The 23,215-nt window shown below is 40.5% G+C and overlaps 2 protein-coding genes and 1 pseudogene across 6 annotated transcripts; all 3 read right to left on the bottom strand.

The window, feature by feature from the left end:
- Positions 1-129: 129 nt before the first annotated feature.
- On the bottom strand, positions 130-5,874 carry LOC311340642 (macrophage mannose receptor 1-like). Of its 2 annotated transcripts, none has more exons than XM_084465506.1 (11): positions 5,750-5,874; positions 5,408-5,491; positions 4,677-4,727; positions 3,761-3,903; positions 3,480-3,580; positions 3,204-3,358; positions 1,591-1,733; positions 1,268-1,365; positions 1,012-1,184; positions 422-507; positions 130-304 (listed from the first exon to the last, which is right to left on the bottom strand). In XM_084465506.1, the coding sequence occupies exons 1-10, from the start codon at positions 5,835-5,837 to the stop codon at positions 425-427; spliced, it is 1,119 nt and encodes a 372-aa protein (XP_084321632.1). In that variant the 5' UTR covers positions 5,838-5,874; the 3' UTR covers positions 130-304; positions 422-424. The 2 variants fall into 2 exon arrangements, with proteins under 2 accessions (XP_084321632.1, XP_084321633.1); XM_084465507.1 differs by having other exon boundaries at positions 1,048-1,184.
- A 1,651-nt stretch (positions 5,875-7,525) lies between these two features.
- Positions 7,526-14,357, bottom strand: LOC311340529 (CD209 antigen-like protein A; annotated as a pseudogene). The gene is made up of 9 exons: positions 14,353-14,357; positions 14,144-14,271; positions 9,334-9,476; positions 9,123-9,223; positions 8,844-9,007; positions 8,127-8,254; positions 7,825-7,922; positions 7,663-7,741; positions 7,526-7,558 (listed from the first exon to the last, which is right to left on the bottom strand). The product of its transcript is annotated as a CD209 antigen-like protein A (transcript).
- LOC311340816 (macrophage mannose receptor 1-like) lies at positions 13,953-22,805 on the bottom strand. Of its 3 annotated transcripts, none has more exons than XM_084465705.1 (11): positions 22,657-22,805; positions 22,393-22,476; positions 21,918-21,968; positions 19,520-19,662; positions 19,320-19,420; positions 19,061-19,191; positions 15,759-15,901; positions 15,560-15,654; positions 15,304-15,476; positions 14,667-15,110; positions 13,953-14,271 (listed from the first exon to the last, which is right to left on the bottom strand). In XM_084465705.1, exons 1-10 carry the CDS (start codon positions 22,745-22,747, stop codon positions 15,097-15,099), a joined length of 1,026 nt encoding a protein of 341 aa, XP_084321831.1. In that variant the 5' UTR covers positions 22,748-22,805; the 3' UTR covers positions 13,953-14,271; positions 14,667-15,096. The 3 variants fall into 3 exon arrangements, with proteins under 3 accessions (XP_084321831.1, XP_084321832.1, XP_084321833.1); XM_084465706.1 differs by having other exon boundaries at positions 14,667-15,104; XM_084465707.1 differs by having other exon boundaries at positions 15,783-15,901.
- Between the last annotated feature and the right edge of the window lie 410 nt (positions 22,806-23,215).

Raw genomic sequence — 23,215 nt, 5'->3', positions numbered from 1 at the left:
GAAAGAAACTGAAACACTGTGAATACGTCTGGAGACATTAACATTAAAGGATTGTTTAATATTATTAGCATAACAGTGACAAAATGTTTAAATGAAAACACCTTCTAGGTATCAAATGCAATAAACAAACAAGGTCAATAAACAAAGCCTGGGTGAAGGATTGTTGAAAAGTAAAAGCCGGTGTTGTGGACATCAGGGGAGCAAGGCACGGGGACCACACCAGAGATTGAGGGGATGGGGGGGCCATGGAGCCAGAGACCGGTCATAGATGGTTTCCAGGAGCCAGGTCTCTCTCTTCAGGGATCTGTTATTTTGGACAAAAACTGATAGCTGTCAAACATTGTCTGGATGTTCACTAAAAACTGCTGGAAGAAATACTCAACAAAGAATCAAACCATCCATATCAGCTGTAACAACATACCTTTCAGATGATGAACATACTAGCCACGACAGATAGGAAAAAGGTCATAGGAATCAAGGATCCCCAGGAATGGCCATCATTTTTATCTATAGTAAAGGGACATAAAGAAGACGGCATATCCAAAACATGAGCATAGTTTAACATGATTAGTTGTGGAAAGGTGTGGATCATCTATGGGAAAGGTTCTCACTAGCGTGATTTCCGTTCTACAAGTATAAACTCAATACTGCATCACTGGGCTCCATCATTGATACGTTCCTAATGTCGTTATGCCGAACATACTCAGCTTAGCCTTTATTTTCACCCATCAGACACTGAGTTAATAATATTTGCTGTAACTCTCAGACATTTCTGTCAGGATGAAGGTGCACCTCCTTCATCTGGACATATAGAAGACGGATCTTAGTGTCAACATGGTGAGACCATCCATACCACAGAGTTTCACTGTTCAGCTTGCTTGTCATCATCAGTACCTTCCAAGTCTGCTGGACATCTTCAGGTTATGATTAATGAGCAGCTAATAGTTACATTGGCCGAGTACACATTATCATGATCAGCAAACCAACACGCGCTACAAACCGTCTACAAACCGTCTGGGTACAGGTCCCCTTCCAGAGGCTCCATACCAGCGGCCTTCTCACAGATCCAGAATCTTTCTATGACACAAAGGGCATCATTCCAGATGTTGGGCAGCGTCCTCCCACGTTGTTCTGCACACGCTTCCTTGTCTTCAACACCATTTGGTTCACCTGCTCCCCAGTTCCTGAAACCCAGAAAGACTAGAACGTTTACCACCACTTCATACCATGAGGTGATCAAGGTACTGTACTGAGTCATAAGCCTTACTGAAAAGTTAGGCCTGACCCATCGACCCATTTCCATTCCCCCTCTGTTCCCCCGTCACTCAGTCCAATCCAGTGTTTTCCTATCGATGAAGTGAACTCCTGTTTAAAAAAGTATAATATGTCAAAAAGACAATACAGCTGAGTAGAAAGTGCATACAATCAATCCCACTCATTCTGGCTGTCCCTGCCCACACCCACACATGGACGCACATTCACTCACACACACACACACACACACACACACACACACACACACACACACACACACACACACACACACACACACACACACACACACACACACACACACACACACACTCTTACCTGTTCTTCCTTACTGTTGATTACCACCAGGTCGGCATGTTTTTGCAGACAGTCATTTCTACTGTCCATCCAGTTCTTCTTGGTATCAGAAAAAAAGTAGATACTGTTGCCGTAACGCCGCCAGCCCTCTGGTACAAGACCTTCTGTAGAATATAAGAGGAACATCTCAGGAGTCATAGAAACTGGTTTATTGTTTTCATTGTTTGAGAAACACAAATACACTCCATTAAAAAAGGCACTGGCCTTGTTTCATAGATCACAACAGAAACCTGACCCTGTATTAAAGATCACAGTGGTATTCTGCACAATAAAATGGATCAGGATTCCATTGACCAACCAAATGAGTCATGGTTAGCAATCATTATGGCAATTAATAAATGGTTATGGTAAGTTATTGTTGTTGTTTTTCCAGTGAGATAGTGAGATAGACAGGAAGGTACGGGAGACAGATGGGAGGACATGCAGCAAAGAACCACGGGCAGGAATCAAACCCGGGTCGCTGCGGTAAGTACTGAGCCCTAATGGTATGTGCTCTACCCTGTGAACCACCGTGCCATTTGCACACAACACGCAAATTGTCTGAAGTAAGACATTTATAAGAAATAAGAAATGTATATTCATACACGCACATAAAAGAGACACAAAACCAAGCCAAAACAAAAACGATATAGCACCAAACCAAAAAGCACCAAACCGTAAGGCACTAAACTGTAAGGCACCAAATCATAAAGGGGCCCACACACCACCCAGACTCAGACCAACGGCCAACTGCCTTTACCCGACCACTCCGTTGCCTCTCGTCAGACCCGTTTGGCAGGAAAGTTGCATTGAAACACACTGCGAAGACTACTGCCAACTACACAGTAGCGTGTACGTTCTGCGCTTGCGTGAGATGCAATAGGTCTCCTTAACATCGGGTGGCGGTAGCTAGTCTCGTGGTGCTAGTCCGCCTCCCACACACCGTGCTGATTTGCTGGTTGTGTGCTAGCAGTGTGCTAGCAGCAAACAACCAATCAGAGTATCCAATGGCTCCAATCCTCAGACGGCCAACGCTCTCAGGCTTTGCAGGTTGAATGGCACCAAACCAGCAGACAGAGGGGGTGTTCCTCACAATTTTTACAGTAAAATATGGTTACAGTTAGGTATTGTAACTAAGTATGGTAGGGTGTGGTTAAGGTAAGGAATTGTAACTATGTTTTGTTATTGTACAGTGTGGTTAAGATAAGGTATTGTTACTAAGTATTGTTATGGTACAGACAGTTATTCCAAGCAGCTATCAACATGTGACGAGCAATAGCATTCGCTAGCTAAACACAACATAATAGTGTACAGTAGGGCCGATGACACTGGAACCTGGAGGGGTAGATGGAATGACCTGCCTGATCTCAGCACCAGCAGTGGCTTGTTGTTTAGCTTCTGTGCTTGTTCAGGCAGACCAGGCTAACCCTTTTGCCTAAAGTATAATTTGTATTAGCAGCCAGGGCAACACATTGTATTTTGGCAGCCATAACAAATCTGAGAGTGCAGTGAATTATCTCACTGGAGAACAGAAGTGCAGCACCTTGATGTGAAGTACATTTGCTATAAAGCCTTGCTATAAAAATCAAACATACCAAGCAAATCCAAAAAACTTTCTTCGATCTGTGTTGTCTTTTCACAGATCCAGAGGTTTGAATCATAACACGACACATCAATCCAGTTGTTGTGCCATGCTACGCAGTCTTCACCCGCTCCAATAAGATGGTTTGGTTCACCGACTTCCCAGTAACTGAAACTCAGAGAGAATAGCAAGTTTACGACCCTCTTGTTTCTGGTGATAATCCATGTATGGATAGCACACTGTCTCTATCAGAGAAGAGAGGCTGCTGAACCAGAGTCATAAGCCTTACCTTAAAGTAACGTTTGTACCATCCACCCATTCCCAGTTTCCCTCTGTGCCTCCGACACTCAGTCCAATCCAGGACTTATCATGCCATCTCATTATAAACTCCTGTGTAAAATAAATTATATTTTCATGACAACACAGATACACACACACACACACACACACACTAAAACACACACTAAAACACACACTAAAACACACACACACACACACACACACTAAAACACACACACACACACACACACACACACACACACACACACACATACACACACACACACACACCTGTTCTTCTCTGCTGTTGATAACCACCAGGTCCGCGTTTCTTTGCAGACAGTCATCTCTACTGTCCTTCCAGGATTTCATAGTAGAAGACATAAAGTAGAAAGTGTTGTTGAAATACAGCCAGCCCTGTTGTGTGTATTCACCTGTTGAATGGAAACCTTGATTATCAACAGATAAGTTGTGACACACAAAAAACACATCAAAAAAACAAAATGGAACTTGACAAAGAAGGATGAACAATCAAAACCTGACCTTGTGTAGTATAGATCACAATGTGACCTTGTGTTGGAGAGCACAATTAAAGCCTGACTTAAATGTCTAACTGGTCATGCAGAGGAGTTTAAACAGGGTCATGGGAGGCTGTAGCTTAATTCTGTTATATTTCTCAGTGACACTGACCATAGAGAATAACTGATTTCCTGTCGCTTTCCTTTTCTATCTGCAATCAATGTTACAGTTTTATACCCATTACTTTTTTTCCTGTCTTACTAAAATGTAATTTTCATTAGTTGAAAAAATGTTATGCCTACAAGACATGTGTAACACCATTCAACATTAGTGAACTGAAGTAAAGTATGGCTCAAAGAGAAAGCAAAGAGGAGTGCTTGTTTGAGCGACTATATAGTCTATTTCAGTCTGTTCAGTCTGTTTCCTTTTCTGTACGTACACAGTTGTATGTATGACATTTTTTAAAAACAATTTAGATATTTCTTGATGTGCAAAATTCAGTTGAAATTACAAACCCTGACAAACCAAATTTTATTTGGTTAATAGTTCAACACACAGATACTGTAAGCCTGACAACATAATGTGTGAGGTTTATAGACATTAGAGAGATATTGTAAATTAAACCACAAAAGCAGCAGACATTTCGTAAGGAAAGTCGAAGATTTGAACTATAGATAGAAACACTCACCCATTAAATTCCTGAATTTCTCTCTCTCATCTGTCTGAGGTGTCTGGGAGTCTAAGACGGGACAGAGTGTACAGTTAAAATCAGCTCCATCACAGTAAGCCAAATTTGTCAATCAAACATAACATTCTGATTGAAATACAAAGAAAACCTAAAAATTAATCGTAATATTTATGAATAAAGAGTCTAAACTATGACAAGTTTTTGGATGTTTACAAACATTGTTCTTGTTTTGCAAAAACGTAAGGTTTCAAAACAAATACTTTTTATTGTTTTCAAAATCTCACAAGCTTGCCTGCTTGACTTCCATTGTAGCCTAGAAAGATGCTATAGGAAGAAGGCAACAAACTCAACACTGAAATATTAAGAGAAACAGCTCCCCCACCCCCTTGTCTCTGCCTACGTTTCTCAGCCATTGAGAAGTGGTGCTACTGCACCATGATAACACCATGTGCACATATGTAAGTAACAGGCATGACTCCCTGAACCAATCAGGGAAGAGCCTGGTTAGAAATTAGCCACAAACCATCTCAAATCAAAATTGTCAACACAGATGCAGATTCAGAGTTAACCAGAACAGATATTCTTACAGAGCATTTAACTTAATAATAGTTAACAGATGGCTGACTGACTTATCTACAGCACCTTTAAAAAGATAATGGTGACAAACATAACATACACAAAGTATATTATTGTTAATGTTAATATATTAAGGTAGTATTATTTAGACTCACAGAGACGCAGTGAGATGTTGAGAGTGGCTTGTACAATACACAACAGTCCAAAGCCCACAACAATACACTTCAATAGCTTTCCTCCTGATCAGGGGAACAAAACACACACACACACACACACACACACGTAAAGAGTGAGGATACACACAACATATTGATCATAATGAAATATCACACAGATACAAACACACATATAAAATCTATGCATTGGTGATATGGATGTGTACTTGAAAACATATTTTTTTCTAAATGTCTTTTTTCTTTTGTTGTTGTTTTTATGTAACCATTAAATATTATTACAATCATTCTTAGATATTATAATTCCTCTACAAAGGCTCTTACCAAATTCTCTCTTCACCATCACAGTCCTGACGACAGGCATGTTCACATATTCCTCAGTGACTGAGTCCAGTTCATGAGTTGTGTCCATAGTTCTACTCTATAGTTTGGGGACGTTGTTCTTTAAAACCTGCCTTATGCCACATTTAAGTGGAAGTGGAACAACAAATGACACGTGTCATCTGTAGTTTCTTTTCCCCTTAGAAACTTCCCCTCATTGGACCTGGTGTTCGATATCTTGCAACATCTTCTCCTTCTTTGGTGGTAAGAAACCTTTTTGGAACTTTGGAACTATAGCAAGAGTTGAAGAAAATGACAACAATTGAATGTTGTTGGCAAATGTTTTCACCCGTAGTTCTCATCACAGTTCCTGGCCTTCAGGAACTCTTTTTCTTTAACTATATCCCTAACTTTTAGTTTCTGTTATGTGTTAACCGTGTTTTCAATTGTATGCTGCTTTTCTTGGTGAATAAACATTCTTCTCAATGAGACCAACCTGGTTGAACAAAGGTGAACAGAAAATGGACTAAAGTTGATGTATCGGGGACAGACCCTGCTCTATGATCTCCACACAGGCTGTCGGTGGGATTTAACAGAAAACCAAACAACCAAAAAATAATTAAAAATCTTGACTTCAATGCACAAAGTAAAAACAAAAATAGGATGATATGTAATATGGACTCAAGTTGCCTTCGATATTGGCAATCAATAATTCTGGCTAGATCAGTTTTAGTGTTTGGTGTCCATTGAAGAAGATTTTTCTTGTATTGATAGTTGCTTAAACTTTATCTATGACTTTATGACTGGGATATGCTGATTGGTACTGGACTTGTCTTTCTCTCGCGGCTAAACCCATGTAACTGAAACGGTTTTTGCTCCCCCAGAATTCACGTTATCCTCTCTGTCGCCAATTGTGCAGATTCGGGATAGCCAAAGACAGGGCGGGACAAAGGAGCGTGCTTCAGATGCAGAAATATCAGTTTCAGTAATCTATTGCAGCATCCCAACTCATCAAAAACCAAGGACTGGGCCAAAGCTTCCAGCATTGTTCTCTGCAGTGTTGGGTAATGTAACCTTTAAAAGTAACATTACCTATTTCGTGATTCCTTGAGACGAGTGAATACTACGCCGCCTGTGCACCTCCAACATAGTAACACATAGTAACATAGTACTATTTTAAGGACCTTTGCAAATACAGTAATCTGTTTACCCACCTGGACTACTTTGGATAATATAAAGCAGCAAACGCAGTCATATCATTAGTCGTTAACATGGGATCTGTTCTTTTTCACAAAAAATTATATCTGTCAAACAGTGTCTGGATGTTCACTAAAAACTGTCAAAGGAACCAAGGATCCCCAGGAATGGCTATCATTTTTATCTACAGAAAACAGACATCAAAAAGACGCCATATCTAAAACATGAGCATAGTTTAGCATGATTAGTTGTGGAAAGGTGTGGATCATCTATGGGAATGGTTCTCACTAGCATGATTTCCTTTCTATACGTATACACTCAATACTCTGTCACTGGGCTCCATCATTGATGCCCATGTTTTATCCTACTGTCGTTATTCTGAACATTCTCAGCTCTGCCTTTATTTTCACCCACCAGACACTAAGTTAATAGTATTTTTCTATAACTCTCACACATTTCTGTCAAGATGAAGGTGCGCCTCCTTTATCTGGACCTATCCAAGACGGAACTTCGTGTCAACATGGTGAGACCATCCATACCACACTGTTCACTGTTCAGCTTGCTTGTCATCATCAGTACGTTCTAATTCTGCTGGACATCTTGATTAACGAGCAGCTAACGTTGGCAGAGTACACAAAATGATAATTTTCAACAAAGGAACATGCTCTACAAAGTCTACAAATCGTCTGGGTACAGGTCCCCTTCCAGAGGCTCCGTACCAGCGACCTTCTCACAGATCCTCCATCCATCCACTCTTCGTATTTATCGTCACCGTCTGGTTCATCTTTTCCCCAGTTCCTGAAACCCAGAAAGACTAGAACATTTACCACCACTTCATACCATGAGGTGATCAAGGTACTGCACTGAGTCATAAGCCTTACCGAAAAGTTAGGCCTGACCCATCGACCCATTTCCATTCCCCCTCTTTTTCTCTGTCACTCAGTTCAATCCAGTAGTTTCCTATCAATGAAATGAACTCCTGTTTTTTTTTTTAAATAGAATAGAATGCCTTTATTGTAATTTCATAATTTCATCAATACAATGAAATTGGAGAGCTACTCCAGTAATGTGCCTCATAAATCATAAAAAAAATCGGTGTGAATGTTTGCATTCATTGCAAACATTCACACAATACACACACACACACACACACACACACACACACACACACACACAGACTTACCTGTTCTTCCTTACTGTTGATTACCACCAGGTCGGCATCTCTTCGCTTACAGTCATTTCTACTGTTCATCCAGTTCTTCTTGGTAACAGAAAAAAAGTAGATACTGTTGCCGTAACGCCGCCAGCCCTCTGGTGCAAGGCCTTCTGTAGAATATAAGAGGAACATCTCAGGAGTCATAGAAACTGGTTTATTGTTTTCATTGGTTGAGAAACACTAATACACAGTTGTGTGTGGTTAAGGTAAGGTATTGTAACTAATTATTGTTATGGTAGAGTGTGGTTAAGGTAAGGTATTGTTATTTAGTATTGATATGGTAGATGTATGGTTATGGTAAGTATGGTAACATTAGCCATGGTTATCATAAGGTATTGTTATGGGAATGACGATGCTTGATCTCAACAGTGACTTGTTGTTTAGCTTCTGTGCTAGTTCAGGCAGAGCAGTCTAACCCTTTGCTTATAGTATAATTTGTATTAGCAGCCAGGGCAACACATTGTTTTGGCCGTTATAACAAATCTGGCAGGGAGTGCAGTGAATTAACTCACTGGAGAACGGAACTGCAGCACCTTGATGTGAAGTATATTTGATATAAAGCCCTTAATAACAGCGCAGTCTCAGAAGGTACACACACACACACACACACACACACACACACACACACACACACACACGCACAAACACCAATACATGCAATTGCTAACCAGTGAAACTATGAACATGAAGTCCACAGACCTGCCTCGATCGGTGCTGTGGGAGATGCCTTCTTCTCACAGATCGAGAGGTTAAATTCATCACACCACACATCAGCCCAGTTGTTGTTCCCTATTTCGACTTTGTCTTCGCTGTGTTTTTGATGGTTCGGTTCACTGACTCCCCAGTAACTGAAACCCAGAGATAATAGCACGTTTCATGTTCCTACCATGAGGTGATAATCCACGTACGGATAGCACCTTGTGTCTATCAGAGAGGCTGCTGAACCAGAGTCATAAGCCTTACCTTAAAGTAATGTTTGTACCATCCACCCATTCCCAGTTTCCCTTTGTGCCTCCGGCACTCAGTCCAATCCAGGACCTAGCACGCCATCTCATTATAAACTCCTGTGTAAAATAAATGATATTTTCATGACAACACACACACACACACACACACACACACACACACTAAAATACACACACACACACACACACACACGCACACACACACACACCTGTTCTTCTCTGCTGTTGATAACCACCAGGTCCGCGTTTCTTTGCAAACAGTAATCTCTACTGTCCTTCCAGGATTTCATAATAGAAGACATAAAGTAGAAAGTGTTGTTGAAATACAGCCAGCCCTGTTGTATGTATTCACCTGTTGAATGGAAGAGGGAAACCTTGATTATCAACAGAGACTGGTTATCTTACTAAGAAGAACCTGATTAATGCCACATTTAAGAGGAAGTGGAACGACACATGCATTTTATATTTCTCAGGAGTCTAATCTTTAACTTGGATATCAGTGACCAAGATTTAAAAAAATGCATGTCATCTGTCTTCTCGTCTTCCCCTCGCAACTGGTTATCTTACTAAGAAGTTGTGACACACAAAAAACACATCAAAAAAACAAAATTGAACTTGACAAAGAAGGATGAACAATCTAAACCTGACATTGAGTAGTATAGATCACAATGTGACCTTGTGTTGGAGAGCACAAAACAGCTTCAGACAAGTCACAGAGCTACTGCTGTTACATTTCTCAGTGTCACTGGTTACCATAGAGAATAACTGACTTCCTGTCGCTTTCATGTTCTATCTGCCATCAAATTACAGTTTTGTACATTTAATAGGAAGTGGAACGACACATGCATTTTATATTTCTCAGGAGTCTAATCTTTAACTTGGATATCAGTGACCAAGATTTAAAAAAATGCATGTCATCTGTCTTCTCGTCTTCCCCTCGCAACTGGTGTTTGATATCTTGCAAAACATCTTCTTTGGTGGTAAGAAAACAGTTTTGTCCAGTTCCTGGAACATGGAACGTGGACAGACACACTGAGGTCAGTGATCAGTGAGGATATAACGCCTCACAGTATGTTGAATGATGATGCAAATAAATTATCAACTTCTGCAAATGCTCAGCAAAGAAGAGGTCATTGTACATCTGAAAGCATGGGAAACTGCAAACATTTACAATTACAGGGCATTTAGCAAATGCTTTTATCCCAAGCGACTTACAATAAGTACAATAAGTACATTTGTCAGAAGAAGGAGAAACAATATATCACTGTCGGTATAGTAAGGATGTTCATAGAACCAAGTGCCAAGCACTTACAATCGTTAGGTTAACCCATTCCCTGTATACAACAAAGACAGCTATGATAAGATGCTACACAACTAAGTACTTTTTATTAAAAATTGCCAGAATAATAAAATAATAATAAATCTGCAGGATCGGGCCACTGCAGTGGTGATCGTGGTGCAGCATAACTGATTATCCAGTACCACACAAGGTTTCTCGTGGTTGGTGATGGAGATACAGTGATGTCCTCGACAGTGTCCAGTAACTCCATCTGAGGGCAATCTCTCCCTGGCATAAGGCGGAGCTAAGCTTCAGGTGAAGGGCAGTCATCCAAGTGCTGATGTCTGCCACACATTCTGAGATGCATGTTGCAATCAGGGTGCTGTCAGAGGAGGGGAAAGAGAGGAATAGTTGAGTGTCATAAGCGTAGCAGTGATAGGAAAAACCGTGTGATGTGTTTACAGAGCCCAAAGTATATAGGGAAAACAGAAGTACAGAGTACAGAGTACAGAGCAGTACAGAGCCTTGAGGGACACCAGTGTTGAGCGTGCACAGTTTTGACAATGAGCCATTCCATGTGACCTGATAGGTGCAATTCATCAGGTAGGATGTGAACCAGGATAGCGCAGAGTCAGCAATGCCGAGTTCAGTGAGAGTGGTGGGGACGATCTGGTGGTTCACAGTGTCGAACGCCGTGGACAGGTCGAGGAGAATGAGAACCGATGAGAGGGACAAGGCTCTGGCAGCATTGTGTGACTCTTGTGCTATTGTGCTAACGTGTTTGTTTGGTCAGGGTTAGTGGTAGGGCTAGGGGTACGATGCAGGAAAGAGAATGTTTAGATGCATTAAATGTGGCAATGTGGTGGCAGCATTGAGGGGGGTGAATCCAGGACGCTGGTTTCATTGTTAAGCCTTCAGGAGGTGTCGTGGGCCTAACTTAACGAAACATCTGTGAAAGAGGGTGCCCACTTGATAACCCCAATGATATTCTGCTTACTGCATACTGCTGTATTTACTGCTGTTAGTTGGGCTAGTTGTCGCGTGTTTTTCACCTTTGGTTGGTAGCTTAGTAGCCAGTGTGCTTATAAGGTTGGTTTGGTCAGGGGGGCATTGTCACTACCTGGAGCTTGCACTTAAACGGAGCCTGGGTCTGTTGAAGGTGGCATTGCTGTTTTTAGGCTGTGATAGCCATAGGATAGGATAGGTACATTGTATTTTATTTATTTATTTATTTATTTATTTTTCTTTTCTTTTCACCTTTGGTTGGTAGTTTGGTAGCCAGCGTGCTTGTAAGGTTGGTTTGGACAGGGGCATCTGAATATGTGTTTTCCTTGGATTTTGGCACAAGGGATTATAACATCTGATCCTGTGTATTAATGAAACACTCAGTCACCACAAGGAGCTGTCTCAGTTGAGTGTGCAGTCTGGAAGCCTTTCTAATGAGGGTTAAGCAGATTGTTTTGTGAGAGATAGGAGGACAGTTGGTTAGAGATGGCACGTTCTAGCGTTTCAGAAAGGAATGAAAGAAGAGATATCGGTCTGTAGTTCTGGATGTCGGGGGTGTCAAGGGTCAGTTTCTTAAGGAGCGGCTTTATTCTGGCAGTCCACCACTGTGGTCCCAAAATAGCGAAGAGTTGTGATTTTGCTGATCAACCTTTGCTTGCTCTTAGCGATGGCAGTACCAGACGTCCAGCTGAGGTAGTTGAGTGGAGGGATCGAGCTGGGGTGTGTGGTTTGACCAAAGTTTGGAGGTAGGCTGGGGCAGTTCCATCGACCGCCTTGTAGACAAGACACATCTTGTTCTTGGCCATTGCACACTTCGACAAGTATTGCATTCAATATTGTTAAGTCGATTCCTGAGAATGCCGCTAGAGGCTCGAATCAGGTACTGCACACTGTGAACTAAGTTTAAGAGAATGTATTCTTTGCTGTTGAAAATCTTACACAATGCAATATGTTCTGCCAAACAGAGACAAAACGTTTCAGGCCCGACAGTCCCTCCGTCCGAGAGAATTACTTGCCTGACGGCCCTCCACGTCAGGTCTGAGCTCCACACATGATGACAAACACAATATACTGTTGGGAACTCCTCCTTTGGGACCTCCTTCGATCTGTCTCCTCCTATTCACTGCTCTGCTCGATGCCTCAGACGCAAGTGGTTCCTTATCAAGCATGTGATTCCTGGACTGGAACCCTCCCTTATACAAAGTTGTTATTTGGCTTTGTAAGCCATCAGTCACCGCACTACTATGAGTTCAGAACTCCTTATCAATCTATGTTAACCTTACAGCATTGCAAAAATGAAAAACCACCCGTATATGATGACTTACATGACTTACATACATAGATATTGCTATAGCATAACTTTTACTACCTGATTGACTTTACTTATAAAAGTACATAAAAATACATTCTTCCCACACAAGCTCTGCAAAAACACATTGATGTCAATTATATCCGGCACTATGGAGATAGTCAATATTGAGAGGGCCAGGAATGAAGAAAGCAAGAGCATTGCCTTTATTCCACACATTCCCTGGAGCTGACAACGTTGGGCGATTTTCAGGAATGGGCGAGACAAAGTGGTTTCAACAAGTCATGAAGGGAGAAAGCAACATAGCGACAGCAATGATGGCACTACAATAGGAGGATGACTTAACAGAGGAGGTGATGGTTAGCATTGCCAGTTTTGTTTGCCTTGCGTACTGAGGCAAAGCCAAGTGTTCTAGCCTAAGGTGTTCGTGCAGGAAGAACCACCTGATTTGCACAGACATTTGTTTATGTAGTGACTGTGACCATGATGCAGACAATGCATCATGACGAGTCCAGTGATGATGAGCAATAACATGTAAATGTGTATATGTTTGCATTCCCATGTCTTTAAACTTATTTGAGAGGATCAATTAGAAGAAGAAATTAAAGTAAAAAAAAAGCAAAAAGTGTATTTTATGGCAGCCATTTTGGAAATTCTAAATGGTCATGGCAAGTATCTTCGCAAAGAACAACATTGGTTTTCATATTCCCTGTGTTGTAACCAAACATGTATAGTTTTGCTTATCTTCCATTAAAGGCTACTGTCCAAAAATACAATGTGCACCTGACTGACAGTCCTGACACACAAACACAAAGCAGCGGAAATCATTAATAGTAATAGTGTTTTAGAAACGACATCTTCGTGCTCTCATTCAAACATTCAAAGCATGTCGCACTAGATCTGTGACAGAAACAATTAATAATGTAACTTAAAATGTTGCTTCCTAGATTATGTAGGGGTCTGCCTGCTGGGAGTCGACTGTGTGCTTTCTATTTGGCTTTGGGGCCATTATTAAAGAAATCAGGTAGCCTAAGCCTTTCTGGAGACATAGGCCTAGGTAATCCACCATTAAGTTGTGTTCTATGTGCTCTGCATTTATCCATCAGATACACAGAAAAATAACTGGCACACAGTAGAATTATCCTGAGGCAGACAATTTTAACAATTTTAATAAATAAATGACGCCTGTTACAAGCCTGGGGAGATCTTTCTTAATTTCATGACAAAAACAAATCTACATATATATATAATATACACATGTAGTCATATGTATTCATGAGTAACTAAAAAACCTTGTTACACGATAACCAATGATAACAGATACAAAACACCATGTTACAACCAATGTTAGCATGTAGCATGCTCATGATCCACCCTGGGTCTGCTGCCAGCCATGCACAGGGCCTGAGCTACTGCCGGCACCCACTGATGGACAGCTCCGTGGCAGCTGCCTTCAGGGCAGTACATTTGGCCTGCAAGGCTGCGTCACCGGTGCACTCCGCCTCGGACGGCCAGCGTTCCACCCACGTCTTCTTGCCCAGCATGTAGACGTAGCTGCAGACAGAGGTCACACACACAGCGGTCTTTTACCCCTATTCCACCAACACAGAACGGGAGCCGCTCTGCTTCGTGCACCTCATTTAGAACCGTTCAGATCGTTCACAGTATTTTGACCTAGGAGTGTGCTTCAGATGCAGAAATATCAGTTTCAGTAATCTCTTGCAATATCCCAACACATCAAAAACAAGGCTTTGGCCAAAGCTTCCGGCATTGTTCTCTGCAGTGTTGGGTAATGTAACTTTTAAAAGTAACTTGTACCATGACTTCTTTCATGATTCCTTGAGGACAAAGAAGAGTGAATACTACGTCGCCTGCGCACCTCCAACATTAAAAGATATCCAGTGTTTTAGTAATATTTAAGGACTTTTGAAAATAATCAGTTTACCCACCTTGACTACTTTGATTTATAGGAAGCAGCAAACGCAGTCATATCATTAGTCGTTATTATTATTTTTTTATATCTTCCACTCAATGTTTGATGAATGGTGAAATATTAGGCAGGAGGCAGAGCGCTACGTAGAAACAGAGTGTATGTTGCTCTGTTTATAGAGTAACGTCAGGCCTACTCTACTATGTTGTATGCAGCTACCTGCCAAGAAGTAGGTAAGAAACAGAAGACATTAACATGAATCGATTATTTAATATTATTAGTATAACAGGGACAAAATGTTATAATTAGAGGATTGTTGAAGAGTAGAAGCCGGTGTTGTGGACCTCAGGGGAGCAAGGCACGGGGACCACACCAGAGATTGAGGGGATGGGGGGGCCATGGAGCCAGAGACCGGTCATAGATGGCTTCCAGGAACCAGGTACCTCTCTTCAGGGAGCTGTTTCTGACCAGAAAAGATGACATATCCAAAACATGAGCATTTGTTTTAGAGATGTACTGTTAGTTGTGGATAGGTGTGGATCATCTATGGCTGAGATGATTATCACTAGCGTGATTTGATCATGATTAACGAGCAGCTAACAGTACACAAAATGATCATTCTCAACCAAGGAACACACGCTACAAAGTCTACAAACCGTCTGGGTACAGGTCCCCTTCCAGAGGCTCCATACCAGTGACCTTCTCACAGATCCAGAAGTTTGGATTGTTACAAAAGGCATCATTCCAGGTGTTGGGCAGTGTCCCCCAACGTAGCTCTGCACACTCTTCGTATTTATCGCCACCGTCTGGTTCATATTTCCCCCAGTTCCTGAAACCCAGAAAGGCTAGAACATTTACCAACACTTCATACCATGAGGCGATCAAGGTACTGCACTGAGTCATTAGCCTTACCGAAAAGTTAGGCCTGACCCATCGACCCATTTCCATTCCCCCTCTGTTTCCCTGTCACTCAGTCCAATCCAGTGTTTTCCTATCGAAGTGAACTCCTGTTTAGAAAAGTTACATTTTCACAGCTGAGTAGAAATCAATCCTTGCTTGCATGCAATCAATTTTGCCATCACTGCCCACGCTCACCCACCCCCACACCCACCATTTCTTCCCTACTGTTGATTACCACCAGGTTGGCATCTCTTCCCTGACAGTCCTTTCTACTGTCAATCCAGTTCTTCTTGGTATCAGAAAAAAAGTAGAAACTGTTGCCGAAACGCTGCCAGCCCTCTGGTGGAAGACTTACTGTAGAATATAAGAGGAACATCTCAGGAGTCATAGAAACTGGTTTATTGTTTTCATTTTCTTGAGACACACAAATACACTCCATGGAAAAAGAAGCTGACCTTGTCTCATAGCTGCTTTCACACAAGATCACAGATCAAAAGAGAAACCTGACCCTGTATAATAGATCACAGTTGTTTTATGCACAATAAAAGGGATCAGGATTCCATTGAATAACCAAAACATATTGGTTAGCTAAGGCACCAAAACATAAAAATAATGCACAAAACCACATAAGGCACAACCCAAAAAGGCACCAAACCATAAAGCCAAATCATGACGTTCTCCCAGCATTTGGTGAAATGTTTACGGTCTTTATTATCTGAAGGTGAATTGCAATATTTTAGGGCAGATTCACCATTAAACGTGTTTCTAATAACATTTCTATCAACAAAATATATTTTTAACTTGCATAATCTTCAGTTAGTGAATGTGTCTGATCTTTAGTTTGGTTGTATGTGGTTGTATGGCCATGATTTAAACGGTATGCGAGCTGCTTGGGTTCAGCGTCCATCGCAACCATGTTAATGTCTTCCTAATAACTATCCAATAGGAAAGATGCTCACAACGTCTATTAGAGCCGTAGTCGGGTTAATACAGGAGTGAATGGGCTGTGAATTAAACCAGAGTGAATTAAACCAATGCATTTCAATCAGGAGATTATTTTAGACAGAATATGGGGCAGGCTGCGCAGGATTCTATGGCGCTATGGTGGTTGCCATCGACTACACGACCTGGCCATTATTTCATTTTTATATATACATATTTATATATATCTATGTATTTATTTATTTATTATATACGGAGACCACCAGACCTCCTTGAAGCAACGAAAATGGTTTATTAAATACAAGATGGGTGGGCGAGAATCAACAGTCTCTGTACTAGTCACTGAAAACTCGTCAAAACGTCCTGGTTTCACGTTAATAAGAGAACATCATTACACGGTTACATAAAATAACATAATCAGCAAAGACAAACATTTATAGCCATGATTTAAACGGCACGCGAGCTGCTGGGTTCAGCGTCCATAGCAACCGTCATAGCAACCATGTTATTATAAAGTATGTCCGCCATTTTCACATTTAAAAAATCCTAATAACTATCCAATAGGAAAGATGCTCACAACGTCTACTAGAGCCGTAGTCGGGTTAATACAGGAATGGGCTGCTGGAGCACCCGGACTGAACGTCAAACATCGACGGGATGGAATTACATTGTAGTGAATTGAATCCCTTCTCCGTCTGCAGGGGACGCCAAAGGGTACCTTTCCCGTCAGTGACTGACGCTAAAGTGCCCTTGCCACTAGTCGGGATTTGACGTTCTCGGAGTGAGACTGTGTTGGATCGGAAGATCGAAGATTCTAATCCTTCAACGCTGCTTGTTGAGTTGTTGACATTTACATTAATTATCGCCCCCTGTTGGTAGTCCTCCATTAAGCAGGCAAACGGGTGTGCTCTTCAAGCTGAGGCAACCTGACGTCATTGAAACATCCTTAGCGAGACCGAAAAAAATATATCAATTATCAAACTAAAGATCAGACACATTCACTGACTGAAGATTATGCTAGTTAAAAGTTAAAAGTTAAAAAAGTTTTAAGTTAAAAATATATTTTTTGCTAGAAATCTTATTAGAAACACGTTTAATGGTGAATCTGCCCTAAAATATTGCAATTCCCCTTCAGATAATAAAGAACCAAACCATAAGGAAGCCGCTCTGCTCCATAATAATAAGGAACCAAACCATAAGGAACCAAACCATAAGGAACCAAACCATAAGGAACCAAACCATAAGACACCAAACCATAAGGAACCAAACCATAAGGAACCAAACCATAAGACACCAAACCATAAGACACAAACCATAAGACACAAACCATAAGACACTAAACCATAAGACACAAACCATAAGACACAAACCATAAGACACCAAACCATAAGGAACCAAACCATAAGGAACCAAACCATAAGGAACCAAACCATAAGACACCAAACCATAAGGAACCAAACCATAAGGAACCAAACCATAAGGAACCAAACCATAAGACACAAACCATAAGACACAAACCATAAGACACCAAACCATAAGACACCAAACCATAAGACACAAACCATAAGACACCAAACCATAAGGAACCAAACCATAAGGAACCAAACCATAAGGCACCAAACCATAAGACACAAACCATAAGACACCAAACCATAAGGCACAAACCATAAGGAACCAAACCATAATGAAGCAAACCATAAGACACCAAACCATAATGAAGCAAACCATAAGGAACCAAACCATAAGACAAACCATAAGACACCAAACCATAAGACACAAACCATAAGACACCAAACCATAAGAGACAAACAATAAGACACCAAACCATAAGACACAAACCATAAGGAACTAAACCTGATCTCAACACCAGCAGTGGCTTGTTGTTTAGCTTCTGCGCTAGTTCAGGCAGAACAGGCTAACCCTTTTGCTTAAAGTACCATTTTTATTAGCCGTCAGGGCAACACAGTATTTTGCCACCCATAAAAAAACTGGCAGGGAGTGCAGTGAATTAACCCAATGGAGAACAGAACTGCAGCTCATTGATGTGAAGTACATTTGCTATATAGCCCTTGATAACAGCATGGTCTCAGAAGGTTTCACAGACCCCATTATAAATGCCCTCTTACCATTTACTTCTAAGAGCAAGGGAAAGATTACCTGTTTACACACACGCGACCCACGCGCACACATGCACACGCACACACACACACACACACACACACACACACACACACACACACACACACACACACACACACATACACACCAATACATATATGAACTCATCTTGATATACAGTGAAACCATTAACAATTTTTAACAAATTAGGTAAAATGAACAAACATACAAAACCATGCTTCGTGCGTTGCTATGGGAGGTGCCTTCTTGGTGCACCTCCCATGGTGCCTTCTCACTTCTTCTAAAATGTTTTTTAAACTTTGCCTTTATTTTCTATCTATTTTACTTTTTACTTAACTATTGTTTTCTTTTATTGTATGACAATGTTTATATGTGAAGCACTCTGAGTCTGCCTTGTGTATGAAAAGTGCTATATAAATAAAGTTGCCTTGCCTTGCCTTGCCTTCTTCTCACAGATCCAGGTGTTTAAAGCACTACACAACACATCAGTCCAGTTGTTGCTCCCTATTTCGACACAGTCTTCATCTTGTTTATAATGGTTCGGTTCACCGACTCCCCAGTAACTGAAACTCAGAAACAATAACAAGTTTATGACGCTATTGTTTCTACCATGAGGTGATAATAGATTTATGGATAGTACAATGCCCTTATCAGTGAAGAGATGCTGCCGAAACAGAGTCATTAGCCTTACCTTAATGTAATGTTTGTACCATCCACCCATTCCCAGTTTCCCTTTGTGCCTCTGATACTCAGTCCAATCCAGGATACAATGTGCCATCTCATAATAAATTCCTGTGTGTTAACATGGCTTGAGTGAACAATGCAATAGCATCCACTCTTTCACACGCTCCACACACACACGCACACACACACACACACACACACACACACCTGTTCTTCTCTGCTGTTGATAACCACCAGGTCCGCGTTTTTTTGCAAGCAGTCATCTCTACTGTCCTTCCAGGATTTCATAGTAGAAGACATGAAGTAGAAAGTGTTGTTGAAATTCAGCCAGCCCTGTTGTATGTAATCACCTGTTTAATGGAAGAGGGAAACCTTAATTAACAGCAGAGACTGGTTATCTTACTAAGAAGTTGTGACACACAAAAACCAAAGCAGAAAAAATAAATAGAACTTGATAAAAAATAGATAGGAAATGTGTATCTGGTCAAGCAGAGGAGTTTAAAGAGGATCATGGGTGGCTGTAGCTTCAGACAAGTCACAGAGCTACTGCTGTTACATTTCTCAGTGTCACTGGCTACTATAGAGAATAACTGACTTCCTGTCTTTGTGTTACACAGTATTGTGCAGATTATTTTTTTTCTTACCAAAATATTTAATTTGTGAAAAAATGTCATGGCTACAAAAAGTGTGTAACACATTTGTGAATTGAAGTAAAGTATGGCTCAAAGAGAAAGCAAAGAGAAGCTCTTGAGTAAGAGACTCTGCATTGATAGGTCTATGTCTGTTTCATTTCCTGTACATACAAAGTTGTGCCCATGACATTTCCACAATTTACATATTTCTTGATGTGGATAATATATTGAAATTACAAACCCTGACAAACATTTTATTGGGTAAAGAGTTATCTATATTTTTTATTTTTGGGAATGTATTTTTCATGTGTTTCGTAGTGCATGTGGTGAATAAACATCCTTTCTGCTGAGCGAGGCTAAACTAACAGAAGTGAAGTTTCCCTGTCTCATTTATTTATCCTGTTTGCAGAAACACAATATCTGTGTGCGGGTAACAATAACATGTTAAGTTTATAGACAGAAGAGATTTTAAAGTAAACTACAAGGAAAAGTTGGAAGGAAAATGAAAGATTCAAACTAGAAAATGGGTTGAAAATATATTTTAATTAAGCCACGTCGTTTAAGAAGGAAAGAAATATGGAATGGCTTAAATCAAGTGAAACGATTCAAACAGAGTTCAAAAGTCAAAATGGAGTAAACAATGTTAACATGCACACCATTTAATCCATTTTTAAAGGTTGGAAACAAATAAAGTGTAAGATTTAAACTAATTGTTAAAGTGAGTTTGAATACATTTGAGATCAAATATACAATAGCTGAGCTGTTCGGCTTAGTGATGGGTCGTTTGCGAATCAGTTTGAATGAACGACTCTTTAACAAGAACGAACCAAACTGATTCCCTGTTTCAGTTCTCTCATTCGTCTCCATCGTTCGTTCCCCCAGACTCGACTCCCACTTGCTGACTCGCTGTTCACTGTGTTAAGTTAGCAGAGTGGTGAAGAGGGACTGGCCTGGGCAACAACATCCCGATTCCGAACATGAAGCGCTCCTCAGCTGAAAGGAACTTAGTTGTAATGTTGTGTGTTGATTGATGACCGTTTGCAAGATTGTTTGAGAACGAGGGAGGAGCTGAGTCTGACTGAGAACCGTGCATTCCATGATTCATGGCTACCGGAAATGAACGAACAAACAAATAAACAATTCTGTCAATTCTTGAACCGACCGACGCAAACTGAATCAAGGAAACAAATCATGAAATACATAACTGGTTTGGCTAAAGTTTGAAATGGTTGATTCGTGTGTGTGTGTGTGTGTCATGACTTGTAGTAACTTGAAAAAGTGTGTAATTGATGTTATTCTTTCACATCTAGTTAATCGAGATAAACTCACAAAATTACAAGGCTTATACCGTTGGACTCCTTGGAGTCACAGCTTTCATATGATGCATATCGTACATAGGCCTACATATCCCGATATATAACAATCATATTTCCAATCGTTTAATCATTTTAGCGTCAGTGAAACACAAAATACTGTAACATTTTAAGCTTAACATTGTGTTTCTAGGTTAAATATTGACGGTATAAGGCTGTGCAGCGTCCGCAATGGTTCGTCACCTTGGACTAGACCGGGTGGAATTATCATGCTCAACGTAAGTCAATGAGACTTAATTAAATTATACGAAGCAGGTATGGAATTAAACTGTTTATTCTGAAGAAAATATAAATGATAAAATCTGAAAATCTGTTGCAGATATATTTGAAGATCAAAGTGTGTTGATTTGTTAAATGTATATATGTAAATATTTAAAGAATTTGAAGTAGTGAAGTAGTGCACGATTACAAGCTAATATTAACCTTTAAGAATGGAATGGAGTCTCAGGTGAAACATTGTGAAAGGAGTAGGCTCCCAAAATCCGGAGAGAATAATAAAGAAAGAAGGAAAGAAGAATAAAGCCTAAGAACCAAAATAGTTGAGCGCTGCTTGCAGCACTCACCTAACTATTACATAACCTTATTATTAGAAACACTCACCCATTAAATTCATGGTTTTCTCTCTCTCATCTGTTTGAGGTGTCTGGGAGTCTAACACAGGACAGTGTCCTACAGTTAAAATCAGCTCCAACACAGTGAGTCAAAAGCTCATCATCAATCAGACAGAAAATATTGATTGAAAAACAAATTAAACCTTCAAATTAATCTCAAATAGTTATGAATTAACAGTATAATGATGACAAGGGTTTATACGTTTACAAACTTTAGGAAGTTGTTCTTGTTTCATGAAAAAGTGAGACTTTATCAATACACCCTGAACTTCCTGTTTTCAAAAACAAATACTATTTTTCAACATCTCACAATGCTATAGGAGGAACAAACTCAACTTCCCCGTCTTTGTCTACGTTTCTCATCTTAGCTACAGCACCTTTAAAAAGAAAATGGTGACAAACATAACACAAAAAGTACATTATTGTTAATATTAATATATTAAGGTAGTATTATTTAGACTCACAGAGACGCAGTGAGATGTTGAGAGTGGCTTGCAGAATACACAGCAGTCCAAAGCCCACAACAATACACTTCAATAGCTTTCCTCCTGATCAGGGGAACAAGGTATATGTATAATTACACAACCAGACATATTGATATCACACACACACACACACACACACACACACACACACACACACACACACACACACACACACACACACACACACACACACACATCATCATCATCATTCTTCTTCAATAATTCCTCTACAAAGGCTCTTACCATATTTTCTCTTCACCATCACATTCCTGATGACAGGCATGTTCACATATTCCTCAGTGACTCCTGAGTCCAGTTCATGAGTTGTGTCCATAGTTCCACTCCAGACAGGCTCTCTTGTGTTTGGACATAGCTCTTCTAACCTAATTCATGCCACATTTAAGAGGAAGTGGAATCACAAATGACATGCAGTTTATATCTCTTTTAGCCGCTTTTTTCCACCTCCCTCCCGTCTCTGACCCCCACTGCTAGTTGATTATGTGTATTCACCTTCATCCTTCATCATCACCTTCAACCCCCCTCCCTGCCAGGTCTCCCTCCACAACTTTTAAGGAGTTCATCGAACAGTTTATGTATATCCACTTTCATCTGGTTATTAATCCCCCTTGATATACTGTGTTTTGATGAATTGAGAACAAGAATAATGGAAGAGCACACAGGATTAACACAGTATGTTGCAATACAAAGAAATGATCAACTTCTGAAAACGTTCAGCGTTTGCAGAAGTGGTCATTACAAGAAGAAGGGTCATTGCAAATCTATAAGCATGGCAAACTGAAAA

This window comes from Micromesistius poutassou, assembly GCF_964030765.1.
Source record: "Micromesistius poutassou genome assembly, chromosome: 3".
NCBI lineage: Eukaryota > Metazoa > Chordata > Actinopteri > Gadiformes > Gadidae > Micromesistius > Micromesistius poutassou.
The sequence above is the reverse complement of the archived record's forward strand: the minus strand, read 5'-3'. Positions and strand labels throughout refer to the sequence as shown.

Coding starts and splice junctions, on each gene's coding strand:
- LOC311340642 (XM_084465506.1), bottom strand. CDS start 5,837: ATGGACACAACTCATGAACTGGACTCAGTCACTGAGGAATATGTGAAC. Junction 5,492..5,749: donor GATGGTGAAGAGAGAATTTG/GTAAGAGCCTTT, acceptor TCCCCTGATCAG/GAGGAAAGCTATTGAAGTGT. Junction 4,728..5,407: donor CAACATCTCACTGCGTCTCT/GTGAGTCTAAAT, acceptor GTCCCGTCTTAG/ACTCCCAGACACCTCAGACA.
- LOC311340816 (XM_084465705.1), bottom strand. CDS start 22,747: ATGGACACAACTCATGAACTGGACTCAGGAGTCACTGAGGAATATGTG. Junction 19,663..21,917: donor GAAAACCATGAATTTAATGG/GTGAGTGTTTCT, acceptor TCCATTAAACAG/GTGATTACATACAACAGGGC. Junction 19,192..19,319: donor GGTACAAACATTACATTAAG/GTAAGGCTAATG, acceptor TCTGAGTTTCAG/TTACTGGGGAGTCGGTGAAC.